Source organism: Numenius arquata, chromosome 1, assembly GCF_964106895.1.
Source record: "Numenius arquata chromosome 1, bNumArq3.hap1.1, whole genome shotgun sequence".
Classification (NCBI taxonomy): Eukaryota; Metazoa; Chordata; class Aves; order Charadriiformes; family Scolopacidae; genus Numenius; species Numenius arquata.
This window is the reverse complement of record NC_133576.1, coordinates 20,697,551-20,710,672: the sequence shown is the minus strand read 5'-3', so window position 1 is coordinate 20,710,672 and position 13,122 is coordinate 20,697,551. Positions and strand designations below refer to the sequence as shown.

General features: G+C 40.4%; 1 protein-coding gene across 1 annotated transcript in view; it reads left to right on the top strand.

Annotated features, from left to right (window-relative positions):
• The window catches only part of MYH15 (myosin heavy chain 15), a 50,367-nt gene that overhangs the window by 18,944 nt on the left and 18,301 nt on the right, over positions 1 to 13,122 (top strand). Inside the window, exons 17-30 of the mRNA XM_074156017.1 lie at positions 524 to 703; positions 2,000 to 2,132; positions 3,969 to 4,036; positions 5,470 to 5,557; positions 5,788 to 5,905; positions 6,185 to 6,308; positions 7,011 to 7,147; positions 7,528 to 7,783; positions 8,200 to 8,442; positions 9,040 to 9,216; positions 9,723 to 9,868; positions 10,457 to 10,547; positions 11,482 to 11,871; positions 12,849 to 12,975. Of these exons, the coding sequence (XP_074012118.1) occupies positions 524 to 703; positions 2,000 to 2,132; positions 3,969 to 4,036; positions 5,470 to 5,557; positions 5,788 to 5,905; positions 6,185 to 6,308; positions 7,011 to 7,147; positions 7,528 to 7,783; positions 8,200 to 8,442; positions 9,040 to 9,216; positions 9,723 to 9,868; positions 10,457 to 10,547; positions 11,482 to 11,871; positions 12,849 to 12,975 (2,278 nt within the window). The remainder of the gene's footprint in view (positions 1 to 523; positions 704 to 1,999; positions 2,133 to 3,968; positions 4,037 to 5,469; positions 5,558 to 5,787; positions 5,906 to 6,184; positions 6,309 to 7,010; positions 7,148 to 7,527; positions 7,784 to 8,199; positions 8,443 to 9,039; positions 9,217 to 9,722; positions 9,869 to 10,456; positions 10,548 to 11,481; positions 11,872 to 12,848; positions 12,976 to 13,122) is intronic.

Genomic DNA, 13,122 nt, shown 5'->3' with positions numbered 1-13,122 from the left:
CTTTGGTCCACAAATGCTTAACATCAAACTTACTTGTCAGCTTTTCGGGGCAAATAGTAAGTTTCAGTCACATGCCCTGTACCTCTCCCCATGAGGCTCCTGTTTCTTACTTTACACATTGATGTGTGAAGTCCTTAATGCTCTTCCTAGCCTGGAGCTATTGCTTCCCCAGCATGGGGTAGGATGTCTGCACATGATCCTAGTCCCTCAATCTGTCCAGTGCTAGGATGTTAGTTCATCTTTTACTGAGGCACAAATAGTAAAATGCTACTTGGTCCACCTGCCTTGAAAGGTAAATCAAACCCTTTTTGGAAGTCATTATAAAGCTTCCTAAGGCATAGGTGACATACTGAATGGTCAAAGGTGTGGTTACTATTTTAACAGAATAGTCAAAGGCTTCCTCCTCAGGACGAGAAGAAATTCTGCAGGTTTAAAATTCCATCAGATCAAACTTAAAGGCGGCACAGCCACTGAAATCAAGCAGCCTATGCATTTTACAACAAAGATGTTCTTAAATCCACAGCCATTGGGAATTCTGTCTATCCTTGAAGAGGAATGTATGTTCCCAAAAGCTACAGATATGACATTCAAAGCCAAACTCTACGATAATCATCTTGGCAAGTCACCTAACTTACAGAAGCCCAGGCCTGATAAGAAAAGGAAATATGAAGCTCACTTTGAACTTCTTCATTATGCTGGTGCAGTAAGTTCCCCTGCTGGCGGGTAGGCTTTGTATTAGAGGTCTTCCAGGTGGGGTTTAGCCTGTAGCACGCAACAAGGGAGGGCAGGAAGGATGAAGAGGGGAAGAAAGGAACAGTGAGGAGTAAAAGCAGATATCTACCCTCTCTGCACAAGTATTGTAATACAGTAAGATGCCACCGGACTCCAGAACATCTGGTTGTTGGATACACAAAAAAAAAATGAAATAAGCTGAGGCAGGTTAATAGTGCTTTTGCTGAAAATATGCCTTGCCTTTATCACTTTTCCAACAATCGGACTCAGACTAGTGATTAAACAGTAACAGCATCTAACTTTCTATCTTGGTTCTCTGTACAAGTGAACTGAGTAATTTCTGCCCAACTTTCAGGGATTTTTTTTTAAAAAAAGATTTGGCATCACTTTTTACTCACATTAGGACCAACGTGTCAAGGTAGCCAAGAGAAATGTGGCTAATTCTGCTGTGAAGGTTTAGTTAACAAGTCTGCTGATGATGGGGTGAAAGGGAATACAATCCAGTACTGTGACACCTCAGCCAAAACATGCCCAATTTCAAAGCTCTGTTTTCAGACCAGATGGACAAAAAGAATTTGAGAGGGACATAGGAAATCTGTTATCAAACTAGAGTTGATATGAAGCCTCAGCACAGCTGAGCTGGAACCTACCTGATGCTGTTAATTTCAAATTATAATTGAACATTAAGCTAATTTTGTATGTATTAAGATAAATAATGCCCAACTTGCTCTTTATCTGTAGTTGTTAATGTATTCAGCAAAGAAAATTAGAATTTCTGTCCCCTCGTGGTACTAATAATGAAACATATTTTCCCACTAAGAGCTGTGGCAAAGTCCAGGAGTTAGATTTAATTTTAATGATTAAATTTCTGTGAGAAAATCTTGATTACTCCAGTGTAGCCTGCTATTGTGAAGTGAAATTATTACTTGCACATTTTGTAGTTCAGCACTTATTAGTAGGCTTCCTAGAACACCGGTGACATGTGGTATCTCTACAGTCAACCACATGGAGTCCATGAGAAGCTGTAGGGACCAGATAGTTTGGACGGGGTGTGCAGGAATCAGAAGGTAATTATTAGGAAGAGAGTTTTGGGAATTAGGAAGCAGAGAATTGGAGGGGAAGTGATGAAAAACTGGGTGGCTGGTACTGCTCTGAGAGCAGCACTTTACAAAAGGTCACTGGTTTCAAGGCAAACCATAAAGGACTACTGGCTGCTCTGAAGGGGAATATTTGCAACCTCTGGTTTGTTTTCAATGTCTTGCTGTAGGTTCCCTATAACATCATTGGGTGGCTTGAGAAGAACAAAGACCCACTTAATGAAACTGTAGTAGGTATTTTCCAAAAATCATCCAACAAACTCCTGGCAAGCTTGTTTGAAAGCTACGTCGGTGCTGACAGCGGTAAGCAGAATCAGCTCACATGGGTTTTCTTTCATTTCTGGGATGTGTGCTTGGCAATGAATTTTAGAAACAAAACAATTCTCTCAACTGCAATTGACTCAACGCTAAATGAGGCAGTGACTAATTATTTAGATGTGCACAGCATCTGTAGGAGTTTGCCAGTTATACAGAGAGGCCATTAACTCAGCTAGGTTGAATGCCTAATACCTCTGAGCAGTTTTGGCAAGGAAATCTGCATGTTGTGAACACTCCAGTGGGAGTTTGAGCATGCAAGTGTCCAGATATGCACACAAGTGTTGCGCAAAAAATTGGGTACATAAATACCTATGAACAAGAACAGCTCTTGTTACCCACACTGTAGTCCTCCTTGCTAGCCATCCTGAATTAAATAAGAAATATAAAGCTTAAGAGAGAGTTTGGGAATGTTTTGTTGGATTGGTGGCAAATAGGCACTGAATGCACCTGAAGACCATTCCACATTGTCCAAAGCAGATGATTTTGCCAACACATCTTCCTTTTTTGCTTGCTGGGTTGTGAGGGGGTTTTTTGTTTAGCAAGACTAATGTATGTCTGAGGACGTACTTAAGCTGTATGCATTCCACAGAATTGTTTTATTTGTGAGAAGGCAAGTAGCAAGCATCCAGAAAGTTGATCTTAAGTAAATAAGACTGGCATTCATTACAAAGATGTAGCTCTTATGTCCTGAAGTTGCAATCACTTACAGCCTATTTATTAGTAACCTTATTTCTATAGATGTGGTTGTCATGAATCGTAAGGCCCTTTCTGAGGAAGCAAGCAGGCTGCAGACTTCATAATGTGAATAAAAGATGGAGCTGAATGTAAATAACAAAAATTCTGCCACTAGCAAATTCCTGCAAGTTACCAACTGCCTATTTGCCTGTGGATATTCCTGTCAGTCAGAATACTACCTTGCTTTTCCTCAGTGTCAGTAGAAAAGAACAGTCTGTCCAGATTAGATTCTTTCAGTCTCAACAGTGTCACTTTCAAAAGAAGGAAAGGCTGTGGATAATTGCATGAAGCACATTGCACTCTTCACTTCTCCTTTTATGTTGACTGTTGTTGACAGGTGACAGAATGCCAGACCTCCTGGGAATGATCTAATGGTCCGGTGTTTAGAAAGCTGCAGCTATTGTCGTACATTTTTGGGTCATGTTTGGCGCTTGTGAAACTTCATAAAGGTCATGTCAGAAACTAGCATTCCTTTGGAGGATCTGAATGATTTTGACTCCGAAGCTTTAAGCAAGATTCAGGGTGTGCAAAGCTACTATATCTAAAATTTCAAAATAAATATTAATTTCCCTCTATTCTGGACAAATATTACTTGCTCAAGTTCAGTGACTGCATAGCAGACACAAGAATCGGTGTCTATACAGTACAATGTAAAGTATAAATTTTCCCTAAGCATTACTTTTCTTCATCGTCTCACCCAAGCCTATAGGCTTTTTAGTGAACTACAAGTGATTCTATTTTGTTAAAAGTTATTTTTCTGCCCTTTTCATATTTATGAACTTTCTGCATAACAAGTGATGTTGTGTAGATCTGAAATGCAAATGCAATCCAGAAAGCTTACAGTGATCTTTGACAAAAATCCTAAGCATGGACAGAGAGCTGCAACTTGTGATATATCACACGATGTTTAGAATAATATTATAATGTATAATATTTGAGCAGAGCCATCAAGTCATTAGCTATGCCTTTCATTCAAAGGAAGTTGTACTATTGAAACAGTTTGTCTGTCTCCCATGCCCTGCCTGTACCCCTTACTAAGATACAGATTGTTATTTTTTATTTTTTTATTTTATTTTTTTTTCTTAGCTGACCAGGGTGGAGAAAAGAAACGCAAGAAAGGTGCTTCTTTTCAAACGGTGTCCTCATTGCACAAGGTTTGTTTGCCTCTCCTCACGTGATGGTTTGAGTTAAGACAATACATTGAAGAGGAATGTTAATGATTGATTGGACAAAAAGAATTGAAATCCAACATCAGAATTTGATTCGGGGCTTGGGTTGTTGCCCTTGGCTAAGTGAATATATTGTTATTAAAACTACACGTGTGAGGGGCTGCTCCATTTTATCTTCTTTGAACATTCAGGAGATGAAGTGTTTTCAATTTTATTTGAGAAAGTATCACAAAATATTGTGACCAACCTTTATCACTTATTGCTTCATGCATGTCTGTGGAACAGGAACTGATTGCAAGTAATTTGCTAGTCCCGATCTGATTGCTCTTTGTAATTGGATCCTAGGGTTAGAGCAGTCATGGAGAACAAAAGTTGTTGAATGGAGTCTCATATGGCCTCTTTTTTCCTGAAGTAATTCCCTTCAACTGGGACTGGCATGTGCTTCTGATGGAAGCTGTCACTAGGATCATCCCTGGGGAAAAATGGGAGCTTTAATTTACCATTAGTACAATTTATCCTGGGTAGCATTGAGGAAGCTGTAATGTAGGAAAACTTCAGGTAGGGAAAGAAACAGTTATCTGCCACTAGTCATGTCATTTTATCTTGTTTGGAAGTACTCCTCATGAAAGGAAATCATGAGCTGTATCTTACCTGCTGAAGAAGTGTAAAGATAGCTGAAGGATCACTCAGACAGTACTTTAATAACCCACAAACAGAAGCCCACTTTCCAGCACACAAGGAGCTGCTCAGTACTCAGACCAGATTGTCTCACTTCTTGTCCTGACTGGCACAAGAGAAATTTTCAGTTTGAAAGTTGTGCTGATGACGTTATTATTCCACCTCCAACAGTCTCCATTTTCTGCTTACTAGACAAAACACTTTCCGCAGAGCTTGGTGATCATTGGTAGGCACTGAATGGTTGGCTTCTTCTGAGTTAGCTTGCTGCCTGCCTGGGAGATGTCTCGTTAAGATCAATAAAGGAAAAACCAGTAGGACAGGGGCCAGTAGGACAAAAGCCTAACTTTTAGGAGGAACAGATGGGAAAGGTGAACTATCCTCACTGAGCGGGAAAGTGACCAGGCAAAAAAGCATTTGGCTCTACAGAAATGCTCCACAGGATGATACCGCATCTTGCTGGCTGTTCATCTTGTTTCTGACATTTCTGGGGTTGTAAGTAAAACATGTATCTTCTTAAGACTTTGCTAAAACTGATGTGGATTCCTATAATAAAGTTAATTCATACTTTGGTTTATTTGAACACATTTCTCTGTAATACTTTTGGTAAGCTTATAATTTTGTTGGAGACTATTTAGAGAGATGACTTTAATAAACTTAACAGCTGACAAACCAAAGAAATAAGTGATGGGAATTCCACTAAACTGCTAAAACTAATTGTTTTTTCAATATGTCTGTTCTAGGAAAATTTAAATAAGCTGATGACTAACCTAAAATCTACAGCCCCTCACTTTGTACGATGCATTATCCCCAATGAATCAAAAACTCCAGGTATGGAAAACACAACAGTCTTAAAATTTTAGTATATTTGAACTATGTCATTCCAATACTTACTTCCAAGTCACCGGATTGTACTTAAATACTGTCTGTGTTGTTCACCTTATCCAATGGTGTTGCTCTTTCAGGACACGACACCTCATATTTTCCAGTTCCCTTGGTGAAACAAAGATTGAGCCCTACAGAGAACCTCCTTTTAATTTAGTCTTGTTTTTCCCTTATAGGTGAAATGGATGCTTTCCTTGTTTTGCATCAGCTCCGCTGTAATGGTGTCCTGGAAGGCATCCGCATTTGCCGTAAGGGTTTCCCAAACAGGGTGCTTTACGCTGACTTTAAACAAAGGTAATGCAGAGCTGTGTTGTCTCCTGTCCTAACCCATCAGTCAAAATAAGCAAAGTATGTCTTCTCATTTTAATTTGAGGTACATTATTCCATTCAAGTTTATTTTCCATTCAGTCTGCCTGAACATGGGAGGCAGAATTCTGCTCTTGCTTGTGTCTGTGTAGAGGCAAAGTAAGAAATTACCCTAGGTGACTTTTTACTTTAGTTTCTTTAAGTTGGGGGTGGGGGGGGAGGCAGAATCTAGGTCAATTTTACTCATTGCTCATCTGTTATTAACAGGTACCGCATTCTGAATCCAGGCGCAATCCCAGAGGATACATTTGTGGATAGCAGAAAAGCTGCTGAAAAACTGCTGGCATCTTTAGATGTTGACCATAACCAGTACCGTTTTGGACACACCAAGGTAACCAGAAAAGACCATCACTGCTCATATAAAGAGAAAAGTATTGCATCTAATATCTGATTTGCAGAGTAGGACATTATGCAATTTCTGGTGGTGGCAATTAGTGAAGAGTTAATAATACAAGGAACCAGCAATATAGCAGCAAAGTAACATTAATTTTTAAGCTGTGCTAGAGGAATTTTATTTCTCTGGCTCAAGCTCCCACAAAGCTTTTATTACAGCAACACTAGAAGTGGACACAGCAGCAGCTGATGCTCTATGCCCCCCAGTAAAACAATACCTTATTTAATATAATATAGGTACACTCAAACATATATGGACCACAGGATCAGCTGCAGCTTTTGAAATGAGGCCATGTGCAATTATGACATGATCCCATTAGCAGGGGTCGCTGAGAGTTGGGAGCTGTGGTTCAGCTGACCTGCTTTGAACCCTGCCGCAGTTGAAAAGTACTGTGGCAATAAAAATGTGGCAATAAAATAGTTTGGCCTATTCAAAACTGGAGAGATGAGACCCCATTTTAAAACAACTTCAGAACTGTGCAGTGCAGTCCCTGATGCAAGTAGTATTTGGCCCTCTATACTCTTTTACTTTATAATGTGTCAATAAAAATACCATTCTTCTGAACGATTTCAATAAGGTCAGTGTAACTCTGGAATAAAATAATTTGTTATGGTGAAATGACATCTGTGCATGTACCAGGTGTTCTTCAAGGCTGGTCTCTTGGGCCATCTAGAAGAAATGAGGGATGAGAGACTTGCGAAAATCTTAACGATGATCCAGGCAAGAGCACGTGGAAGACTGATGAGGATTGAGTTTCAGAAGATAGTGGAGCGCAGGTATGAAGGCATTCCCTTAAATCTTAGCAGATAATAGTCATTACCATTTAATTATATCTTGAATAGAGCCATTATTACATTCCCTAAGGCTATAGCTAACCCTAAATGTAAGGTTTAAAGTGGGTGTATGATAAAAATAGTAGCAACTGTATATTAGTTGCCTGCAGCTCTGGTAAAAATCAGATTTGGAAATTTTTCATGTCCATGAAAATCAAGGGATGTGGAGGAAGTTTCTTGTATATCTTGGAACCCAGTACAAGTTCCTAATATTACTGAGAACAAAGCCACAAAACTGACTGAGAATGAAAAAATAAATAAATCTCACTTTCTCAATTCAGGCTAAGCTTTAGAGAATTTTGCTTGTTTTCTTCTCAAACCAGGGATGCCCTTCTTGTAATTCAGTGGAACATCCGTGCTTTTATGGCTGTGAAGAACTGGCCCTGGATGAAGCTTTTCTTTAAGATCAAACCTCTTCTGAAGTCTGCAGAAACTGAAAAGGAGATGGCCAATATGAAGGAAGAGTTCTTGAAACTGAAGGAGGCCCTGGAAAAATCTGAAGCCAGGAGAAAGGAACTCGAAGAAAAACAAGTCTCTCTAGTTCAGGAAAAAAATGATTTGCTTCTCCAACTCCAAGCTGTGAGCAGACACATATATTCATATATTTGTTAGATGTTCTTTGAAACTCAAGGACTTACAGACTGGACTGTTAGTGCAATTCAGTTAAAATAAGCTGTTGGTCTTGTCAGTCTTGCAAAAAATGAGAGTGGATATAAATTCTCATGTTCTAGCATATAACTAGATGGGCTAGCAATGCAAATCCTAGCAGGTTCTGTCAAAGGCAATGTCCGTGTCAGATGTGGAAGTAGTTTTATATGGTACTAATCATGCTCACCACTTCGCATCCTGCTCCGATAATTACTTGTTGGTCTTGTCTTCTGAAATCAGGAGTAGGAAATAGGATCAGGCTCTCTGACCACTTAGAGGATAGGGGACAAGTGAGGAATTAAAAAGGCCAGGCAGTCATTGCTGTCCTCTTTCTTGTGCCACACCAGGAGCAAGACACTCTGGCAGATGCTGAGGAACGATGCGACTTGTTGATTAAATCCAAGATTCAGCTGGAGGCCAAAGTCAAAGAACTGACAGAGCGGGTTGAGGACGAGGAGGAGATGAATTCTGAGCTTACTTCTAAGAAGAGAAAATTGGAAGATGAGTGCTCTGAACTCAAGAAGGACATTGATGATCTTGAAATAACACTTGCAAAAGTAGAGAAAGAGAAGCATGCTACGGAAAATAAGGTACTTTTAGAACTTCACCATATATTCAAAAGAGATTGGGCATGGATTACCTTTATGACAAGAGCTACTGGCCTTCTGATGGTTTTACGCTGTCTGTTACACACCAAAGGATCAGTATATACAGAGTTATTTGGCTTTATGAGGGAAAAAATTTTAACTCTGAGCCTAAGTTTCCCTTTTTCTGAAGTGAGTTTTGCTGCACTTCAGCTAAAGAATTATGTCTAGTTTGGGCATTTTTAAGTAAACACTTTTCTGCTGTAACCATGAGTTCTTCCAGCTCTTCTTCTTAGAGCCTGTAAATGTAAAGCCCATCTCCTACTTCTCCCAGGCAGAATCAGAAGATGGAGTCCACCATCATCCGTTGAAAAGAATTTAGTACCTTTGAAAGAATGTACTAAACACACACAAGAACTGGCACACATTGGCTCCCTTGATGGCAATTTTACTCAAAAAGCCACATGGGGGCGGGGGTGGGGAGAGATCCCTTTCTTTCCGTTGTCTTCCTGCATAAAAATTCGGTACAGACAGCCATTTGAGCCAGATTATGATAAACCCTTGCTTCAAAGTCTTACAAATACATCTTCCTTTCTCACACAGGTCAAAAATCTGACAGAAGAAATGGCGACTCTTGATGAGAATATCAGCAAACTTACTAAAGAGAAAAAGTCCTTGCAGGAAGCTCATCAGCAAGTTCTGGATGACCTACAAGCAGAGGAGGACAAGGTCAACACACTGAGCAAAGCTAAAGTGAAACTGGAACAGCAAGTGGATGATGTAAGCTGGCTCTGCCTTCATGTTTCCCCAGGGTTATTTGTCCACCACTTACAGTTTTCATGAGTCTGAAATGTTGCAAAGCTTTGAAATGTATTCCTGTCATTTTAGAAATGATCACGGAGTTAGAAATACAGTCTTTGTACTGTCTGAGAAAGGTATAATTACAGGAACACTATAAAACTTTATCTGTGTCGTTCAGCCTTTGAAAGGAGTGCATTAACAAAGGAAAATCCACTCTGTTTGAATTCACAAGGTAACTGGCATGAAGTCAAACAGAACTTTGCCACTACAAGAACTGTAATGCTTGCACAAATGTAAAACATGGGCTAACCCTTACGTTATATTTTTTTAGCCCATACGCCCACTGGCTTCTAGAAAAAAAAAAGGTAAAATGGGATGCGTGTACTTAAGTACTTCTGCTTTGCAACTTGCTATAGCTCAGCATACATCTGACTTTGTAAACCATCTGTGTTCAATATATTTAATAAGTGACTTTGATCCTAAAGCTTGAGGGCTCACTTGAACAAGAGAAGAAAGTGAGGATGGATCTGGAAAGGGCAAAACGCAAACTGGAAGGGGATTTGAAGCTGACTCAAGAGAGTGTCATGGACTTGGAAAACGATAAGCTGCAGATGGAAGAAAAGCTAAAAAAGTAAGAGACTGATCCTGTTGTACAAAATAAAGCAGCACCATTACCACTGTTATTTCAGAGCCTTCAAGTGTGTTATCCTGCTCTAATTGTGGCTAAAAGGAAATTCCATGAGGAGAGAGTGTGTAGCCAAGGAGGGAGGGAAAATCACTCTTACTTGTGTACGGTATACCTGAAACATTAGAAATCATTACACTTTCCAGCATTTTTTTTTTAAAAAGTTATTTATGTTTTTCACTGCTTAGAGGAGAAAGCTGAAACAAGTCTCTAAAAAGTTGTCCATCCTAGCTAGCTATGGCACTATTGTTGAAAGGCCTGACTCTTAAATATATTTTTCCATTGAGTCTGAAAATAATGTTACTTTTGTATGATACAAAGAACCTGAATTGTAATTGCACAAATTCATGCAGTCTTGACTTGGAAACCATTGCTCAGAGGAAGATGTATTTTCATGCAAATAGCAGTACATGAGGATTGCTTTCATTTTTAGATACGTTAGAAGTTTTATTGAACAATTCTTTAAATATTGCAAAAGCCTAACTTGAAGCTATGGGCAAAATTGTAACAGTCGGATTTTCCTTTCCGTGGCAGGAAAGAATTTGAAATGAGCCAGCTGAATTCCAAGATAGAAGATGAACAAGCTATAGTGATGCAGCTGCAGAAGAAGATCAAGGAGCTTCAGGTTAGCTTGCTTTTTTCTCATGTGTCCTAGGATAAGCAGTTCGGCTTTGAGACCCAAAGTGCCAATCTGTAGCTTCCCAGACTGATCCCTTTTCCCCTCAGGATGCTTGTTCTATACTGATTCCTTCACAGTATCAGGACATATGACCACAGAATACTAGTGGTTTCAGGCAAGGCAGGAAGGCTTTGGTGTTTTGTTTTAAGCAAATAATATTGTTCCAAACCATGGAGCTGAGGGTGGATGCTGGGGAGGAGTTCAGCAGTGATAAGCACGGATTTGAAATTTAGGGGAAGGGCTCAAATGCACAGGAAATTTTCAACAGAAACAAAAAGGCCAGAGAAAGTCAGCACAGTCAAAACAAAAATGTCTTAACCCAAAACATCAGCTCTGCTTTTTTTGGAAATGAAGCATTTGCAGACCTTGGACAAGAAGTGTAGATTGGTCAACATAACTGTTTCATAAAAAAGACTGCTCCCAATGAATATTCATTATTCACGCAATTCTACACACTGCTGTATTTAAAATCCTGTCTTAACACTCCTAGAGAGGGGTTACTTCAGGCACAGAGCTCTTAAAATGGGAACAAAGAGTGCATCCTCTTCAATGACAATTTGTTGCTGCTACTCCTACATCAAGTAACTTCTCTCATGTACTTCAACTGAATGTCAAGTACATGAGTATAAGGTCAGTGCACCTGACCTAAATGTCTCAAACTCAAACTTGGAGAGAAATCTGCTGTGAGAAAGATGTGACTCATCGTTCTTACTCTAGCTCAAGAGCTGATTTATTGGCACAAATGGCCAAGTTGCTGTCCTTCCACCTGTGTTGTAAAGTGTGGGCTGGCAGAGGGTTTAAGAATTTGTAAGGTGCTTCAAGGTATTCCAATGGGAATCATCATGAAGGTGACCCAAAGGTGCTCATGTCTCTTTGTTAGGCTCGTATAGAAGAACTAGAAGAGGAGTTGGAAGCAGAAAGAGCTGCTCGAGCCAAGGTGGAAAAGCAGAGATCCGATTTGTCCCGAGAGCTGGAGGAATTAAGTGAGCGACTTGAGGAGGCTGGGGGAGCCACAGCTGCCCAGCTGGAGATGAACAAGAAACGTGAGGCGGAGTTCCTGAAGCTGCGGCGGGACCTTGAGGAGGCCACACTGCACTACGAAGCCACAGCTGCCACCCTGAGGAAGAAGCATGCAGACAGTGTGGCTGAGATGGGGGAGCAACTGGACAACCTGCAGCGGGTCAAGCAGAAACTGGAAAAGGAGAAAAGTGAGCTGAAGATGGAAGTCGATGATCTGTCATCCAACATGGAGCAGGTGGTTAAGGGAAAGGTAAGGGTGCTGAGGCTTCCCCAACCTGCAAAGGACATGTAGATAAGGCTGGTCTGAAGGTTTCCCAGGACACCTGGTAGGGCTGAAGTGTTTTAGAAGGTGGTGTCTTGCACTCTGAGGATGCTTATATGCATAGCATCCCCCCTTCCCAAGTGGTGTAACACTTCTTACCTGGAGATGGGACAGTAATTAAGATGGCCTGTCTAAAACGTATAGTGTATCCCCAGTTGTAGGCATATTGTTTATCCGTAGATCTCGGAGCATAAAACTGTGTCACTTAAATTGTTCTTCCCCAGGCTGGTGATGACTGGGGTGATGCCATCCAAGGCTGGATATTTCCTATCCTAAGCAGAGTCCTCTCAGATCCTGCCCTTGGTTCAGTTTTCACCCATGTTGGCAAGAAGTGCAAAGCAAAGGCTTGCATGACTATCATGTGTGTTTTTACTTCCTATGGCGGAATTATAGCTTTTGTTTTTTGAGTAGATAATCTTGGTAGCTTTCAGAGCACTCTTTAGAGTTCTTTCTGTGCAAGTGAAGAAAAGAAATTTCAGTGTTCTGAGAGTTAGAAAGCTGTCATCAAACTCAGTTTATGATAAATGGCAATTAAAGCAGAATCAGTAAAGCAATTTTCATTGGAGGTGATTTTCCCATCTAGCAATTATGAGGAGGCTTATGCCTGAACTTCATAGGCATGTGATTGCTTCTAAAGTTCTTGCAGAGTCTTTTTATGCTGGTGCTTCAGTTCAGAACACAATTCAGGGACAACAAATGGGGAAAGTGGTCTGTTGGGAAGACCCCTGGGACTGTAGACACAGGGCTACTATTCCCTGCTCTACTGCAGTGCTATTTGTGTCTTTGCTATCTGCCATTTCTCTGAAAGGCAAACAAAAAAAAAGGATACATTTGGAAGGCTACTGCTTCCAAACTGCTGCCTGGAGGCTACAGCTTTGTGTGTCTTGTCTCCTGGTTCCTGTTAGGCAAATGCAGAGAAACTTTGCCGCACTTATGAAGACCATCTGAATGAGACAAAAACTAAACTGGAGGAAATGACTCGCCTCATGAATGACCTCACTACTCAGAAGACAAAACTCCAGAGTGAGAATGGTATGTGTGTGTTCAGCCTAAAATAAGTTACCTGGAAACAGTCTATCATCAAGTGTGTCTCAGCAGTACGTCAGTGAGATGTATTATGCAATGGCATCTGCTTGAAGGTGGCTGGACTAGGATTGCTGAAAGAAGCAGTGACTTTGT